General features: G+C 44.9%; 2 protein-coding genes across 3 annotated transcripts in view; one reads left to right on the top strand and one right to left on the bottom strand.

The window, feature by feature from the left end:
• LOC108719524 (gastrula zinc finger protein XlCGF57.1-like) overlaps positions 1 to 18694 on the top strand; it is a 385853-nt gene that overhangs the window by 297422 nt on the left and 69737 nt on the right. The window lies entirely within an intron of this gene.
• The window catches only part of XB5822523.L (zinc finger protein L homeolog), a 38824-nt gene that overhangs the window by 15254 nt on the left and 4876 nt on the right, over positions 1 to 18694 (bottom strand). Inside the window, 5 exon segments of the mRNA XM_041565682.1 lie at positions 215 to 328; positions 2129 to 2345; positions 8321 to 9645; positions 9892 to 9981; positions 11823 to 11936. Of these exon segments, the coding sequence (XP_041421616.1) occupies positions 215 to 328; positions 2129 to 2345; positions 8321 to 9645; positions 9892 to 9981; positions 11823 to 11936 (1860 nt within the window).

Here is an 18694-nt window from a genome sequence, read left to right as displayed (position 1 = left end):
GGGGTGAGTAAAGCTGGGAGTAAGGAAGAGACAGGGGTGAGTAAAGCTGGGAGTAAGGAAGAGACAGGGGTGAGTAAAGCTGGGAGTAAGGAAGAGACAGGGGTGAGTAAAGCTGGGAGTAAGGAAGAGACAGGGGTGAGTAAAGCTGGGAGTAAGGAACCACAGAAGAGTCTCCCTGTAAATAACTGAACACTAATGAATACTGACTGCTTACCCCCATTAGTAAGTGGAACTGCTGAGCTTTCCTTTGGGTTCTGATCATCTCCACAGTCCAGTTCTTCTTTCTCTGTCTTTATCTGTAACATTTCTGCTTGTGCCTCTGGGGAACCTGCCAGTAAGTAATGGGCAGTGTCATGTAAAGCTGGGAGTAAGGAATTCTACTGGGAATTATGTCTGTAGGGCAGAACCTCCTGCTGGGGTTTAACCCCTCCTGTCCCTCCAGCAAAAGCTGAGCTCTGTGTAACCACATGTGTCCTACACAAACGTTACTCACCGGCCCCAGGAACCGGATCCATTTCCCTCTTTTATTGTGTCCAGAGGATCCTCAGTGTCCGGGCTCTTCATTCTCCCATTTCCCCTCTAACCTCCTTGTTTCCATCTCTGGAGAACCTGACAGCAAGGAACACAAACCCACCATATAAAGCTGCCTGTGGGGATCCCCCCTCTCATATCACTACAATAAATACATGTTGTACTGGGACCAGTTTATCCCCCAGTCCCACAGTCTCCCCTCTCTATCAGTCCCTGCAGCAGGATTAACCCCCAGTCTCCCCTCTCTATCAGTCCCTGCCAGCAGGATTAACCCCAGTCTCCCCTCTCTATCAGCCCTGCAGCAGGATTAACCCCCAGTCTCCCCTCTCTATCAGTCCCTGCAGCAGGATTAACCCCCCAGTCTCCCCTCTCTATCAGTCCCTGCAGCAGGATTAACCCTAGTCTCCCCTCTCTATCCAGTCCCTGCAGCAGGATTAACCCCAGTCTCCCCTCTCTATCAGGTCCCTGCAGCAGGATTAACCCCCCAGTCTCCCCTCTCTATCAGTCCTGCAGGCAGGATTAACCCCCAGTCTCCCCCTCTCTATCAGTCCCTGCAGCAGGATTAACCCCCAGTCTCCCCTCTCTATCAGTCCCTGCAGCAGGATTAACCCCAGTCTCCCCTCTCTATCAGTCCCTGCAGCAGATTAACCCCAGTCTCCCCTCTCTATCAGTCCTGCAGCAAGGATTAACCCCCAGTCTCCCCTCTCTATCAGTCCCTGCAGCAGATTAACCCCCAGTCTCCCCTCTCTATCAGTCCCTGCAGCAGGATTAACCCCCAGTCTCCCTCTCTATCAGTCCCTGCAGCAGGATTAAACCCCAGTCTCCCTCTCTATTCAGTCCCTGCAGCAGGATTAACCCCAGTCTCCCTCTCTATCAGTCCTGCAGCAGGATTAACCCCCAGTCTCCCCTCTCTATCAGTCCCTGCAGCAGGATTAAGCCCCATCTCCCCTCTACCCCCAGTCTCCCCTCTCTATCAGGTCCCTGCCAGGCAGGATTAAGCCCCCAGTCTCCCCTCTCTATCAGTCCCTGCCAGCGGGATTAACCCCCAGTCTCCCCTCCTCTATCAGTCCCTGCAGCAGGATTAACCCCAGTTCTCCCCTCTCTATCAGTCCCTGCAGCAGGATTAACCCCCAGTCTCCCCTCTCTATCAGTCCCTGCAGCAGGATTAAGCCCCAGTCTCCCCTCTCTATCAGTCCCTTGCAGCAGGATTAACCCCAGTCTCCCCTCTCTATCAGTCCCTGCAGCAGGATTAAAGCCCCAGTCTCCCTCTCTATCAGTCCCTGCAGCAGGTTAACCCCCAGTCTCCCCTCATCTATCAGTCCCCTGCAGCAGGATTAACCCCCAGTCTCCCCTCTCTATCAGTCCCTGCAGCAGGATTAACCCCCAGTCCCCCTCTCTATTCAGTCCTACAGCAGGATTAACCCCCAGTCTCCCCTCTCTATCAGTCCCTGCAGCAGGATTAAGCCCCAGTCTCCCCTCTCTATCAGTCCCTGCAGCAGGATTAACCCCCAGTCTCCCCTCTCTATCAGTCCCTGCAGCAGGATTAAGCCCCAGTCCCACAGACAGTACAGGAGGAGGAGGAGGGAAAATGACTTACCCAGTAGATGAGGCTGGAGATGTGAGTACAGGGGATGGGAATGTGAGGGACACAGGAGCAGGGAGTTGCAGGGAGTTACAGGGAGCAGCAGGGGACAATTCCCAGTCTTTTCCTCAGTAAGTCTCCTCACATCGAGGCTCTGACCAGACAATGTGTGGGGGGAGTTGCTAAAATCTTTTACTCCCGCCCCAGGCAGGGATTTCAGTCCCCTCCCACAGAACAATTTGGTTCAGCCCACTGTCTTTTCGAGCCAATAGAATCGCTGCTGAGTTTTGCAGCTGAGCCGTTTGTGGTGAGACATTAGTGCCATTATATTAGTGGGCAGATTTGCCCTGTTGTTCCTAATGATTAGTTGGAGACACAGTTGTTCCAGTTATTTCTCCCCTCACACAATGAGGTCTAAGTAAAAAGTGCAAAACATTACCAGTGATGTCACTCACAGGAACCAATCAGATCTTTGCTTTTGTTCCTGTTGAAATCTATTTGCTGATTGGTTACTCTGGGCTCTCCAGTAATGTTTTACTCCACTTTTTATTCAAGGTGATAAACAGACCCCAAACCTCAGCCACAGGCCAAGTTACAGCTCATTATTTCTGGCACCTGAACATCTGACCAACTAATTGCCTTATGGAGGATGCTGGGAACTGTAGTGCACTAACAGCTGTCTCCCCCCTCCTGTGACCATATAAAGGCACAAGGCTGCAGGCTGAGTTATACAGGGAACTCTGAGTATCACTCATGTAATATAAGGGATAATGTACCCCCTACTGTAAATGATAAGGATATTAGAAGTCACTGTGACCATATAAAGGCACAAGGCTGCAGGCTGAGTTATACAGGGAACTCTGAGTATCACTCATGTATTATAAGGGATAATGTACCCCCTACTGTAAATGATAAGGATATTAGAAGTCACTGAGGGGTTGTTCTGTGACCATATAAAGGCACAAGGCTGCAGGCTGAGTTATACAGGGAACTCTGAGTATCACTCATGTATTATAAGGGATAATGTACCCCCTACTGTAAATGATAAGGATATTAGAAGTCACTGAGGGGTTGTTCTGTGACCATATAAAGACACAAGGCTGCAGGCCGAGTTATACAGGGAACTCTGACTATCACTCATGTATTATAAGGGATAATGTACCCCCTACTGTAAATGATAAGGATATTAGAAGTCACTGAGGGTTGTTCTGTGACCATATAAAGGCACAAGGCTGCAGGCTGAGTTATACAGGGAACTCTGAGTATCACTCATGTATTATAAGGGATAATGTACCCCCTACTGTAAATGATAAGGATATTAGAAGTCACTGAGGGGTTGTTCTGTGACCATATAAAGGCACAAGGCTGCAGGCTGAGTTATACAGGGAACTCGGAGTATCACTCATGTATTATAAGGGATAATGTACCCCCTACTGTAAATGATAAGGATATTAGAAGTCACTGAGGGGTTGTTCTGTGACCATATAAAGGCACAAGGCTGCAGGCTGAGTTATACAGGGAACTCTGAGTATCACTCATGTATTATAAGGGATAATGTACCCCCTACTGTAAATGATAAGGATATTAGAAGTCACCGTACAGCCATGTTAGACAACTGACATCAATTCCCTTGAAGTACTGGAGTGTTTCTATTGAATCTGATCTATTGTTTGGTCAGATTCTTTAATATTCTTTTATAAATAATAATAATAATAATCTGTTGCTTAAGTGTTCATTTTGGGGTATAGTTTTCCTTTAAGTCCTGTGAGTGTGGTATTTTTGACAAATTGAACGTTAAACATGTTATAGTACTTGCACCCAGGCGATTTAACACCTTAATTCGTAAGTACCGATACGACTCCTTGGACCAATATATAGTGAATAAAGTACGAGGCCGAAGGCCGAGTGTTTTTATACAGGTCATGGAACTCCGAGGTAACTTCTAATATCCTCATATTTTACAACTGGGGTACTTTATTTATTATAATACACAAATTTCAGTGAGTCATGTGACAGAAATGACATCAGAACTCACCGTTTATAACTGATGACATCAGAACTCACCGTTTATAAGGATATAATTTACAGGATATTCATGGCTTTTGTGTATTATATATATATATATACCTGTGACAGTGTTAATTGCTGCTGCTCCTGTGTGTGCACTCACTTACTCTACATTCACTTACCTTCCCCTTTCTGGTGGTTTGGGTCATGGAGGCATGTGATTGGGTTAGGTGAGGAATACTCCATGTTGGGCAGACATCTTGCATTTATTATTATTATTATTATTGTATTACAGTATCACACACTTTGATGCAAGATGTATCACTGACAAACTGCAACTCTGCTGTGCAGGAGACCGTTGATCTTATTCCCTCGATGTCTCCTCCCTGCTGCCATCTTGACTACTGGCCAATATCCTTATTATACTATTACCCAGCAAAGGGGTCGTCAGAGCAGACGAATGTGAGTAAAACAATTGAGAAATACCCCTGAATACATTGCCAAGCTAAAGTTACAGAGTGGGCTAAATGATTTTATCTTTGTAGTTGCAGCACAGTCACCGACCCTAACGACCAATCATTTGTCTGAATGAATAATGTACAGATGTCTCGTGGAAAAGCGACAAACGTGATGATGATGATGCAGGATAAATTAGCGCTACATAAACGATCATAGAGTCTGAATATAAAGGAGCAATAAAAAAACATTTGGGTTGCTTAGCAACCAGATATTATTTTAAAGGGTGCATGTTGGCCGCAAATATTTTACCCAACCAAAGGTGTGGCTAACAGGCCTGTACTTTGGTTGGGGGGTAACCGTATTTTTTTTTTTTTATTGCCCCCCGCCAGCGCTAGGACATCTGCACTTGGATGTTGCTCCAGGTTCAAATTCCCATGTTGGGGGTCACACAGATGCATAATAAGCGAATGCTGTGACTTGCTCATTATATACATGCACTCTGTACAACATGGCCGCCCACATCAGTACCTCCCACCTGGTGCGCGTGTCCTAGCGCTGGCAATTTATATAAAAATAAAAGCAACTGTCACCCCAACAGGACTATGGGCTCTATTAGCCGCACCTTTGGTTGGGTAAAATATTTTCAGCAGGTGCCCTTTAAGTATCATCTTAAAAAGAAACACAATAGACACAAGGATAAGTCCACACGTTGTATTTGTTTATTATATAAATCATTGTGATTCACACAAAGAAACCTGCACCTCCACTCACTTGCCATAAAGGAGAACTATAATGAGGTGCTTTTGGCTAATGCCTGGGGCTCATTCTTGTTTTGCAGATAAACACAAGCCTGAAAATCAAGACAAACCCAATTTTGACAGCTCAATCCATAGTCCTGGATTGTTCACTGAAATGTCCCAACTTTCTCTTATTCTCCTGCACTGAAAAGCCACAAAAATACAAAATGTCTCTACAACTTAAAGGGATTCTGTCATGATTTTATGATGTAGTTTTTATGTCTAAATGACACTGTTTACACTGCAAATAATTCACTGTACAATATAAAATGTCATTCCTGAAGCAGCAAGTGTATTTAGTTGTAATATTGGTGTGTAGGTGCATCTCAGCTCATTTTGCCTGGTCATGTGATTTCAGAAAGAGCCAGCACTTTAGGATGGAACTGCTTTCTGGCAGGCTGTTGTTTCTCCTACTCAATGGAACTGAATGTGTCTCAGTGGGACCTGGATTTTACTATTGAGTGTTGTTCTTAGATCTACCAGACAGCGGTTATCTTGTGTTAGGGAGCTACTATCTGGTTACCTTCCCATTGTTCTAGTGTTAGGCTGCTGGGGGGAAGGGAGGGGGTGATATCAGTCCAACTTGCAGTACAGCAGTAAAGAGTGATTGAAGTTTATCAGAGCACAAGTCACATGACTGGGGGCACCTGGGAAACTGACAATATGTCTAGCCCCATGTCAGATTTCAAAATTAAATATAAAAAAATAAATTTGCTCTTTTGAGAAATGGATTTCAGTGCAGAATTCTGCTGGAGCAGCACTGATAGCTGATGCGTTTTGAAAAAAAACCCAACATTTTTCCCATGACAGTATCCCTGTTGGCAGAGAACCCAGAACACTCAGCAGCTCCACTTAGATACATTTGTAACAATTTAAGATAAGCAGGTCTAGTGGGAGAACCGAGACTAGCAGCTTAAAGGGCAATTTGCCACTGTTCTTGGCCACAGAATCAAGCCTGTCTGGCCTTAAAGGACAAGGAAAGTTCAACAAAAGAAGTAGGTAGAAATGTTGTACATGATGTTTTGTGTTTCTGTACCAGCCCAAGGCAACCACAGCCCTTTAGCAGTAAAGATCTGTGTCTCCAAAGATGCCCCAGTAGCTCCCCATCTTCTTTTCTTCTGATTCACTGATTCACATGCTCTGTGCTGCTGTCACTTACTGAGCTTAGGGAGCCACTCACAATATACAGTACACATAGAATAGAAATGTCACAATATAAGGCTGATTTAGTAATAATACACATAATTACTACATGGCAGCACAGAAACCAGTGCAATTAGCATCAGAATTGAATAATCAGCAAACCTGTAGCATCAGCTTATATTACAGCCAGGGAAGCTCATTTTCTGCTGGATAATAGTGACGAGCCCTAAGCTTAGCTTCTCAACAGCCAATCAGAGCCCACTGAGCATGTGAGTGTCACAGACACTTTCCAAGATGGTGACCCCCTGTGACAAGTTTGAAGTCCTGGATCATTGCTGCTATTGACAAGCTCAAACTTTAGCCTCGTGCAATAAGTTCACTATATAAAATAGGACATTTTTAGCCACATTCATTTAAAGGGTTTAGTTCTCCTTTAATCTGACCTGTGCTGCCTCCTACTGACTTCAGCTGGAACTTCAGCAGACTCCACCAGTACTGGCAGTTTTTGGGACACAAAAAAAAAAAGCATTAATTGATTTTAGGGCAATAACCAGCAATGCTGTCAGGCAAAGTCAATATGAAGGACAAGGTGTTGCTGCAGCCACTTCTCAATCTGCCTGTTTAAAGGGACACTGTCTCAAAAGAGCAAACAGATTATTTTATATTCATTTTTGAAATCTGACATGGGGCTAGACATTTTGTCAATTTCCCAGCTGCCCCAAGTCATGTGACTTGTGCTCTGATAAACGTCAGTCACTCTTTACTGCTGTACTGCAAATTGGACTGATATCACCCCCTCCCTTTTCCCCCCAGCAGCCAAACAAAAGAACAATGGGAAGGTAACCAGATAGCAGCTCCCTAACACAAGATAACAGCTGCCTGGTAGATCTAAGAACAACACTCAGAAAGCATTTCTCTCCTAAAGTGCAGGCACAAGTCACATGACCAGGGGCAGCTGGGAAATAGACAATATGTCTAGCCCCATGTCAGATTTCAAAATTAAATATAAAAAAATCTGTTTGCTCTTTTGAGAAATGGATTCCAGTGCAGAATTCTGCTGGAGTAGCTCTATTAACTGATTCATTTTGAAATATAACATGTTTTCTGATGACAGGATGCCTTTAAGCAGAAGCAGACTGGGCACCACACTCTAGGTAAGTGCTGGGAATTTGCAGAGTGTTGACCCAAGACCATGATTTAGTGCATCTCTTCCTATAATATGCCTCAGGGATGCAGCACATTCAGCTGATGATTGGCCTGAGACTCAGACACATATTTGGTGCCTTGCTGAACCTAATCTCAACCCTATTATGATCCTAAAACCCTGGCACACATAGGTTACTTCCCCCCCCTCAGTTTTTGGAGGGTTCAGGTTCGGTGTTCAGGCAAATCCTTGGTAAAAGATTCATCAATTGTCCAAATTCAGAAATTATGGATCGGTACTTCCCTCCAGTGATAGATCATCTGAAGGTACATTTTAATAATTAACTGAAATTAAAACCATTTCGATGAGCACAAGACACTGCAGATGGATCTAACTGGATGGAGTTCAGTGAAAGGTAAAACAGTGCTCCCCCAATTCTTGCCAGAATACCCACAAGATGGGGTTGAAATTGAAGAAAAATGAAGCAGAAATAAGAGCGAACTCAACGTCTCACACATGAACGTTCTGCTGACTGTGCCAGTCGTTATTTGATGGGTTTAGTCAATGAGATGTGGAACCAAATTCCTTTTGGAGAAGGTCCATGTTGCTTCCATGACTTCCATTCAGGGCACGACTCTACCTCCCGTATCATGGAAGGGGCGGAACGTTCCCTTTGTTCCGCACACATAAAGCTTTCGCACCTTTGTGAATTTTCTGGTGCCTGGTGAGTTTGTGCCTTTCGGGGAAACACTTCCCACATTCTGTACATGTCAATGGTTTCCCCCTGGTGTGAATGTTCTCGTGTCTGTGAAGGCTGGCGCTGGTAAAGTAACTTTCCCCACATTCCGCGCAGGTGAATGTTTTCTCTCCGCTGTGAACTCTCTGGTGTTTATAAAATCTGCCTCTGCTGCTGAAACCTCGTCCGCACTGTGCGCACGTGAATGGTTTCTTCCCGGTGTGGACCCTCTGGTGATTGTAGAGGCTGCTGTGGTGGGAGAAGTTCTTGCCGCACTCTGTGCATGTGAATGGTTTCTCTCCCGTGTGAGTCCGGTGATGTTTGTGAAGATCAGTCTTCATGTAAAACCCCTTGCCGCATTCTGTGCATTTAAAGGGTTTCTCCCCTGTGTGAATTTTCTGGTGCTTCCTGAGACCATTCTTTAAATTAAACCTTCTCCCGCACTCAGTGCACATAAAAGGTTTCTCCCCCGTGTGAATTCTCAGGTGGGCATCGAGACTGCTCTTCTGACAGAAACTTTTCCCGCATTGGGTGCACATGAACGGTATCTCTCCTCCGTGAAGTCTCAGGTGATTCTCAAATTCACTTCTTAAAGGAAACTGCTGGCCGCATTCTGTACATATTAAAGGTGTTTCTCCAGCGTGAGTGCTCAGATGTTTGGCAAGACTAGTGCTTAAACTGAAGCCTTTCCCACATTCCATGCATGTAAATGGTTTCACCCCGCAGTGAAACCTCTCGTGCTTCTGAAGTTTCTCTTTTACATAAAAGCCTTTCCCACATTCCGTACAGGTAAAGGGTTTCTCCCCCGTGAAGATTCTCAGGTGTTTGTCAAGCCTGTATTTTAAGGCAAAGCTTTTCTCGCATTCTGGACACGTGAAGGGTTTCTCCCCTGTGTGATTTTGTTGGTGTTTCTCAAGTTTGTGTTTCCCAGAAAACAATTTGCCACATTCTAAACACTTAAATGTTTTCTCTCCTGTGTGAATTTTCTGATGGCTTATAAGTCTCTTTTTTAGGGAGAAACGTTTCCCACATTCAACGCATCGGAATGGTTTTACCCTGGAGTGATTATCGACATGTGTCACAAGCTGACATTTGTAAGTGAACTTCTTCCAGCATAAATGACACGCAAAGGGTTTCTCTCCTGTGTGGATCCTCTTGTGCAACATAAAGCTGTGACTGTGTTCAAAGCTCTTCCCACATTCCGTGCATGTGAAGGGTTTCTCTCCGGAGTGAAACTGAGGATACCCTGGGAGAATGAGAGGCACAACAGTGTTAAACACAAGCTCAGAACAAATAAATGGCACATCTAATGTACTGGAGGAATCATTAGGTTTTGGCTTTTGTGAGTCCTTGTGGATCTAATTATTTAATGACAGTAAATCACTGAATATACACAATATAATCCTGTCCTGTTTCAGGTTTCTCTCCGTTTTTGCTTCCCATTATCTAACATTATAGTTAAGTCTTAATGTCTCAGTCCATTGCTACTCACCTACATCCACTGGGTTCAGATGATCTTCACAATCAGAATCCTCCTCCTTTATCTTAATCTGTAATATTTCTGGATCCAACTCAGGGAAAGCTGCCAATAAGGAAGAGACAAGGGAATGTTGTCAAGATGTGGGATTGCTGGAATTCTGCACAATAAAAACCATTGCGTCCATCGGCCGATGCTCTGCTCAGTCATTTCACTATCAATATGTGAGGCCAAATAGTGTGATTTTAGATTGATTCTCTTCAGCCACTCACATGAGTTAACTTTAACCACAACTGAACGCAGATATAGTTACATATAGTTACATATAGTTACATATAGTTACATAGTTAAATTCGGTTGAAACAAAGTCCATCAAGTCCAACCCCTCCAAATGAAAACCGAGCCCCATACACACACCCCTCCCTACTGTCACATAAATGATATATCCCCATATCTATACTAACTATAGAGTTTAGTATCACAATAGCCTTTGTATTATGTCTGTCCAAGAAATCATCCAAGTCCCTCTTATAGTCATTAACTGAATCATCACCCGGCAGTGCATTCCCCAACCTCACTGTCCTCACTGTGATGAACCCCCTACTCTGTTCCTTTAAATGAAACTTCTTTTCCTCTAGTCTGAAGGGGAGGCCTCTGGTACGTGATTCTCTTTATGGGTAAAAAGGTCCCCTGCTATTTGTCTATAATGTCCTCTAATGTACTTGTAAAGTCTAATCATGTCCCCTCACAAGCGACTTTTTTCCCCCAGAGAAAACAACCCCAACCTTGTCAGTCTCCCCTCATAATTTAACTCTTCCCTCCCTCTAACCAGTTTAGTTGCACTTAGTCTCTGCACTCTCTCCAGCTCATTTATATCCCTCTTAAGGACTGGAGTCCAAAACTGCCCCCATACTCCAGATGAGGCCTCACCAGGGACCTATAAAGAGACACAATTATGTTTCATCCCTTGAGTTAATGCCCTTTTTTATACAAGAACTTTATTTGCTTTAGTAGCCACAGAATGACACTGCCCAGAATTAGACAACGTGTTATCTACAAAGAGCCCAAGATCCTTCTCATTTAAGGAAACTCCCAACACACTGCCATTTAGTGTATAACTTGCATTTATATTATTTTTGCCAAAGTGCATAACCTGCATTTATCAACATTGAACCTCATTTTCCAGTTTGCTGCCCAGTTTTCCAGTTTAGACAAATCACTGTGCAAAGTGTCAGCATCCTGCATGGAACCTATAGTTCTGCACAATTTAGTCTCATCTGCACAAATAGAAACAGTACTTTCAATGGCACCTCCAGGTCATTAATAAACAAGTTGAAAAGCAAGGGACCTAGTACAGAGCCCTGCGGTACTCCACTAACAACACTGGTCCAATTAGAAAATGTTCCATTTACCACCACTCTTTGTAGTCTATCTTTTAGCCAGTTCTCTATCCAGGTACAAATACTATGTTCCAGGCCAACATTCCTTAATTTAACCAGTAACCTTCTGTGTGGCACTGTATCAAATGCTTTAGCAAAGTCTAAGTAAATCACATCCACTGGAGGTTCACACTCACCTCTTCATAAAAGGCAATTAAATTAGTCTGGCAAGATCTGTTACACATAAAACCACGCTGGCTCATAGTATTATGATTTGCTATAAAGTCCAGTATCTTATCCTTTATTAACCCTTCAAAGTTTTCCTACCTCTGACGTCAGACTAACTGGCCTATAGTTTTAAGGCTGAGAACGGGATCCTTTTTTGAATAGAGGCACCACATTAGCAATTCACCAGACCTCAATGTATCCAGAAATATAAAGTAAAAAGGTTTGGCAAATCACAGAGCTAATCTCGCTAAGTACTATAGGATGAATACCATCTGGCCCTGGACCTTTGTGTATTTTAACATGTTCTATATGTTAGTGGCAGAACCTCTGACTACTTACCCTCATCCGTAAGTGCAAGTGCCGGGCTTCCCATTGGGTTCAGATGATCTTTAGTGTCCAGTTCTTCTTCTTTTATCTTCATTTGTGATAATTCTGATTCAGCCAATGGGGAGGCTGCCAGTTAGAAAGAGACAGGGGTGAGTAAAGCTGGGAGTAAGTAAGAGACAGGGGTGAGTAAAGCTGGGAGTGAGGAAGAGACAGGGATGAGTAAAGCTGGGAGTAAGGAAGAGACAGGAGTGAGTAAAGCTGGGAGTAAGGAAAAGACAGGGATTAGTAAAGCTAGGAGTAAGGAAGAGACAGGGGTGAGTAAAGCTGGGAGTAAGGAAGAGACAGGGGTGAGTAAAGCTGGGAGTAAGGAAGAGACAGGGGTGAGTAAAGCTGGGAGTAAGTAAGAGACAGGGGTGAGTAAAGCTGGGAGTAGGGAAGAGACAGGGGTAAGTAAAGCTGGGAGTAAGTAAGAGACAGGGGTGAGTAAAGCTGGGAGTAGGGAAGAGACAGGGGTAAGTAAAGCTGGGAGTAAGGAAGAGACAGAGGTGAGTAAAGCTGGGAGTAAGGAAGAGACAGAGGTGAGTAAAGCTGGGAGTGAGGAAGAGACAGGGATGAGTAAAGCTGGGAGTAAGGAAGAGACAGGAGTGAGTAAAGCTGGGAGTAAGGAAAAGACAGGGATTAGTAAAGCTAGGAGTAAGGAAGAGACAGGGGTGAGTAAAGCTGGGAGTAAGGAAGAGACAGGGGTGAGTAAAGCTGGGAGTAAGGAAGAGACAGGGGTGAGTAAAGCTGGGAGTAAGTAAGAGACAGGGGTGAGTAAAGCTGGGAGTAGGGAAGAGACAGGGGTAAGTAAAGCTGGGAGTAAGGAAGAGACAGGGGTGAGTAAAGCTGGGAGTAAGGAAGAGACAGGGGTGAGTAAAGCTGGGAGTAAGGAAGAGACAGGGGTGAGTAAAGCTGGGAGTAAGGAAGAGACAGGGGTGAGTAAAGCTGGGAGTAAGGAAGAGACGGGTGAGTAGAGCTGGGAGTAAGGAAGAGACAGGGGTGAGTAAAGCTGGGAGTAAGGAAGAGATAGGGAATTATGTCTGTAGGGCAGAACCTCCTGCTGGGGTTTAACCCCTCCTGTCCCTCCAGCAAAGCTGAGCTCTGTGTAACCACATGTGTCCTACACAAACGTTACTCACCGGCCCCAGGAACGGGATCCATTTCCCTCTTTTTTGTGTCAGAGGATCCTCAGTGTCCGGCTCTTCATTCTCCCATTTCCCTCTAACCTCCTGTTTCCATCTCTGAGGAACCTGACAGCGAGGACACAAACCCACCATATAAAGCTGCCTGTGGGATCCCCCCTCTCATATCACTACAATAAATACATGTTGTACTGCACCAGTTTATCCCCCAGTCACACAGGATCCCTCTATCAGTCTGCAGCAGGATTAACCCCCAGTCTCCCCTCTCTATCAGTCCTGCAGCAGGACCCCAGTATCCTCCCCTCTCTATCAGTCCTGCAGCAGGATTAACCCCCAGTCTCCCCTCTATCCAGTCCCTGCAGGATTAACCCCCTCCCGCTCTCTATCAGTCCCTGGCAGGGAGGATTAACCCCCAGTCTCCCCCTTTCTTCAACTGCCCCCAGTCTCCCCTCCTTATCAATCTGCAGCAGGTCTATCAGTCCCTGCAGCAGGATCAGTATCCCTGCAGCAGGATTAACCCCCAGTCTCCCTCTCTATCAGTCCCTGCAGCAGGATTAAACCCCAGTCTCCCCTCTCTATCAGTCCCTGCAGCAGGATTAACCCAGTCTCCTCTATCAGTCCCTGCAGCAGGATTAACCCCCAGTCCTCCCCTCTCTATCAGTCCTGCAGCAGGGATTAACCCAGTCTCCCTCTTATCAGTCCTGCAGCAGGATAACCCCCAGTCTCCCTCTCTATCAGTCCCTGCAGCAGGATTAACCCCCAGTCTCCCCTCTCTATCAGTCCCTGCAGCAGGTTTAACCCCAGTCTCCCCTCTCTATCAGTCCCTGCAGCAGGATTAACCCCAGTCTCCCCTCTCTATCAGTCCCTGCAGCAGGATTAACCCCCAGTCTCCCCTCTCTATCAGTCCCTGCAGCAGGATTAAACCCCCAGTCTCTCCCTCTCTATCAGTCCTGCAGCAGGATTAACCCCCAGTCTCCCCTCTCTATCAGTCCCTGCAGCAGGATTAACCCCAGTCTCCCCTCTCTATCAGTCCCTGCAGCAGGATTAAGCCCCAGTCTCCCCTCTCTATCAGTTCCCTGCAGCAGGATTAACCCCCAGTCTCCCCTCTCTATCAGTCCCTGCAGCAGGATTAACCCCAGTCTCCCCTCTCTATCAGTCCCTGCAGCAGGATTAACCCCAGTTCCCCTCTCTATCATCCCTACAGCAGGATTAAGCCCCAGTCTCCCCTCTCTATTCAGTCCCTGCAGCAGGATTAACCCACAGTCTCCCCTCTCTATCAGTCCCTGCAGCAGGATTAAACCCCCAGTCTCCCCTCTCTATCAGTCCCTGCAGCAGGAATTAACCCCCAGTCTCCCCTCTCTATCAGTCCCTGCAGCAGGATTAACCCCCAGTCTCCCCTCTCTATCAGTCCCTGCAGCAGGATTAACCCCCAGTCTCCCCTCTCTATCAGTCCCTGCAGCAGGATTAAGCCCCAGTCCCACAGACAGTACAGGAGGAGGAGGAGGGAAAATGACTTACCCAGTAGATGAGGCTGGAGATGTGAGTACAGGGGATGGGAATGTCAGGGACACAGGAGCAGGGAGTTGCAGGGAGTTACAGGCGGCAGCAGGGGACAATTCCCAGTCAGTTCCTCAGTCCCTCACAGCTCGTCTCTCTCCTGCCTCAGGCTACAGACTTACATTTCATTGGATGACAATGTGTAAACGTCACTGAATCATGTGACTGCCCTGACAGGGGGAAGCGGAAGTCTCACACACAAAGTGAGGGGGCGGGAGATGAATGAAACAGAGAGACTGGAACAGGAAGCAATGAGAGTCCCCTCCCCCACTGCATTGACTTCTTCCACAGACTTATTCACGTCACACAAACAGACGCCTGCAGATCCGTCACCACAAGGGAACTGCTCCGCCATTTTGTTGGTGGGCACTTGAATGGTCTTTGTACAATTTTGGCGGCAATTCTGCACGTTACCGTGACAACCAGTTGACTCCCAGTCTAGAACTACTGTTACTACTTGCTTGTTGTATTATTGCTCGTGACCCGGCTGAGGGAATGTGACTTGTGTCTCGGTCACATGACTGGTATAATGGCTGGAGTTGATTTTATTCACTTCCTGTCACATAATGTCCCCTTTCCCATACTTACCTTATATACAGATATATATACAGTGTATGTGTCACAGGCAAAGCAAAGTGGTGCCATTGAGATGTAGTTGCAGCACAGGAGAATAGCAGTGAGTGTGGCCTGTGTGGGGAGGAGCAATAAAGGCCAGAGCCTCCCAAAGCTTCCGCTGTCTCCCACACTGTGACTTGAGGGGTCGTGGTCCTGTCAGGAGTGTCACACAGTAACACAATCACCCTCTTCCCAATTACCCTCGGGTTCAGAACGTGCACCGATTCTTTACCGGCTGTGGCGCAGTCTCTGACGGCCCCGAGGGGGAGTGGCCCCTGGTACAATCGCACTCCCTGCTCCCCCGGTAGTTACACCACTGGCGCTACAGTTCTGCTAATTTATACAGACGAGGGGGAACTATAAGAATAACATCTGATCAGTGAACCTCTCCATGTGCCGTATTACTCTATTATTATTATTAGTGTGAATTTATAAAGCGGCAACACATTCCGCAGTGTTGTACAATAGTTCATCTGCACCTGCCCACGCGCCTCTTCCTCTGTCCCACTGACCCCTGACTGGCGGCTCCCAGTGACCCCCAATAACGTGTGACTGACAGTGGCCTCACAGCAGATTAGGCCCAAGGCCGGAAGCACAAAGGCAGGTTCCATATGGGCTATCAAATAATCAATCACAGGCAATATTTGGCACCCCTTATAAACTCTGCTTGTGAGAGTCCTCAGCAGTTTTTAAAGTTAAATGTGGCTCAGGGGTAAGAAAAACATGGGGACCCCTGCCTTATACCATGCCCCTATATCTGCTCCAAACCTTTGGCAAGTCTTAACCAATTCCTAAACTTAATTGTTTCTGCCGCCTACTGCCCAAAGTAAAAAATCACAACCATATACATTTCCTTATAATCTTGTTCCCTGAGATTTCTGATACCCTCATGCAGACCTCCCAACATTTTGGAAGTAAAAAGAGGGACTTTTTTTTCCACACGTAGCGCAGCAATTTTTTGACCACACCCCTTTCTGTGGCCACACCCCCTAATTACCATGTTTGTTTTACAAAATTTGGCAGGCTATGAAAGTTTGAAAATATTTCTCCTTATCTAAACTGTGTTTTTGTGTCTCAAAATTGTTACAAAGTCTCTTATTTGCACCTGTTAGCTGTTCTGGGCTCTCTGCTAAAAGCCAATTAAGTGAGAAACTTTGTTTCTTTTTCTGGCTGTTCAGTGCAGAGAAAAGAGGGACTTTCCAGTACAAATGAGGGACTGCGGGTTGAGCTGTCAAAAGAGGGACTGTCCCTCCAAAAAAGGGACAGTTGGGAGGTCTGCCCTCATGTTCTCTATTCCTACTTTAGATCAATCTGCTGTTGTACATTCCCCTTCTCACAGGGACATGTCCATATGTAAATAATGTCACTTAGACTGTAAGCTCTACAGGGCAGGGACCTCCTTCCTACGGTCTCTCTTACTACATAACACTGAAGCTGTGTATTTATATATATACTTATTGTGTTTATTATGTTACTTGTCCTCCCAGTGTGTTCTCTTATATATTGTACAGCACTTTACAGATAACATTATACATACATGTCGCCTGATCCTGTTCTTTGTTTTCCTACTGAATCCACTCACAGACTCCCATTTCTCTGGTATGAGGGTCTCTGGCTTTGTTTGCAGGTAACAGACCAGTGAGTACAGCAGAGGCCTCCTGTTTAATTCATAATTGATCTGGTGTTCACTCACATATACAGTAACCTGGCCATTTTATAGGGGCACTGGCAAAGGGTAAAAAAACAAGTAGTTTTATTCATAGAGTGTTGTCAACAAATTGGTATCTCAATTACCAAGACTTTACTTGTCCTTTAATACAGTCTAGAACTTGCAGTTACATATGTGGCCAAAGGTTGTAGGAATCACCCAGCCCCTGCAATGGTCTCCAGAAGGCTCCTACCAGCATGTGTTGGGCAGAAGATATGAGAGAGGAACCCATGAGGGCTGAATGATGCATTTCTAACCAGATGTTTCTCTGCCAATGTCCTGCTGCACGGCTGCCTTATATATATATATATATATATATATCCATTTCTGCCATTGCATTTTTTTATTTAAAGTGGACCCGTCACCCAGACATAAAAATCTGTATAATAAAAGTCCTTTTTAAATTAAATATGAAAGCCAATTTCTTTTTTTTATTAAAGCATTCATAGCTGTTGTAAACTCATTTAAAAATATCAGCTGTCAATCAAATATTGCCTACCCCGCCTCTATGCCTAGGCATAGAGGCGGGGCAAACAATTACTTTCACTTTCCATTCAGCACTTCCTACATGTCACTGCTCTCCCCACATTCCCCCCAATCTCTTCACCATTTAATTGTGTAACCAGGACATGGGGATGGACATTGGGTCCCTGTCCCCTGGTGCATAAACAAGATTCTGAGATGATACAAGACTTGCCTTAATAACAGTGTCCACAAAATGGCCCCTTCCTGGTTAATATAATTATGAATTCCCAGACTGATGGAAACAATATTCAAATAATTTATACAGTGTAATTAAAGTTCCTTTTGCTTGACTAACATGATAAAATAGGATTTGGAATAATTTTGTTTGGGTGACGGGTCCCCTTTAAGGTGTTAAAACGATCTATGAGCACATGTATTACCTATTTTTCCAAAGTATCATTGGCAACAACCTGTATCAATGTATTCTAAGTCTCCCTTTAAAGAAATATTTACATTTTCAATGGAGCCACACACTCATCCTGCACCTTATAAATTTTCAGTCACTTTTTGGCATTAGTCACTGCACGTGAATCAATCAGTTCCTCATTTATTATCTTTGCTTTTTGGCTGCAGATGTACAACACTGCAGGATTGTAGTGCAGGTATGGGACCTGTTATCCAGAATGCTCGGGATTTTCTTTCTGTAATTTGGATCTTCTAGAAAATCAAAACATTAAATAAACATGAATGGGCTGGATTTGCTTCCAGTAAGGATTATTTTATTATAGTCTGGATCAAGCACAAGCTACAGAGGTGGATTATTTGGATAAAACGGAAACTGTGGAAGACGGCCTTCCCGCTATTCGGAGCTTTCTGGATAAAGGGTTTCTGGATAACAGATCCCATACCTGTATTTCCAAGTGTTAAAAATAATTCTTAAATTAAACCCCACCAGTGAGAATTTCACCCACATGTACAAGGGCTACTTATAAACAAGGGAAAGGGAAGGTTAAGCGAAGAGAAGGCCAATGACTCTATTATGAGAGAGAAATAGTCCAGCTCCAGTTATATGGGTTGTTTAATAATGACCTTTATATTAGGAACATTCATGGTATACAAGGCACGGACATTGTTACTGATTATAACAATATAATGTGTATATATATATATATGATATAGGTATAATATATCTGTATAGTTTGTTGCTATGCTCTATATGGCAACATGAGAATAATCAGCAGACGTTTACATCTGGTTGTGTAAATGTGATGTGAGATTTGTGGTGGAGTCGTAGTTTGCTCTTCTCACTAAAAGCCTTCCCGCATTCTATACAAGTATGAGGTTTGTACCCGGTGTGC

Source organism: Xenopus laevis, chromosome 6L (assembly GCF_017654675.1).
Source record: "Xenopus laevis strain J_2021 chromosome 6L, Xenopus_laevis_v10.1, whole genome shotgun sequence".
NCBI classification, from domain to species: Eukaryota; Metazoa; Chordata; class Amphibia; order Anura; family Pipidae; genus Xenopus; species Xenopus laevis.
This window is presented reverse-complemented; position numbering and strand designations above follow the sequence as displayed.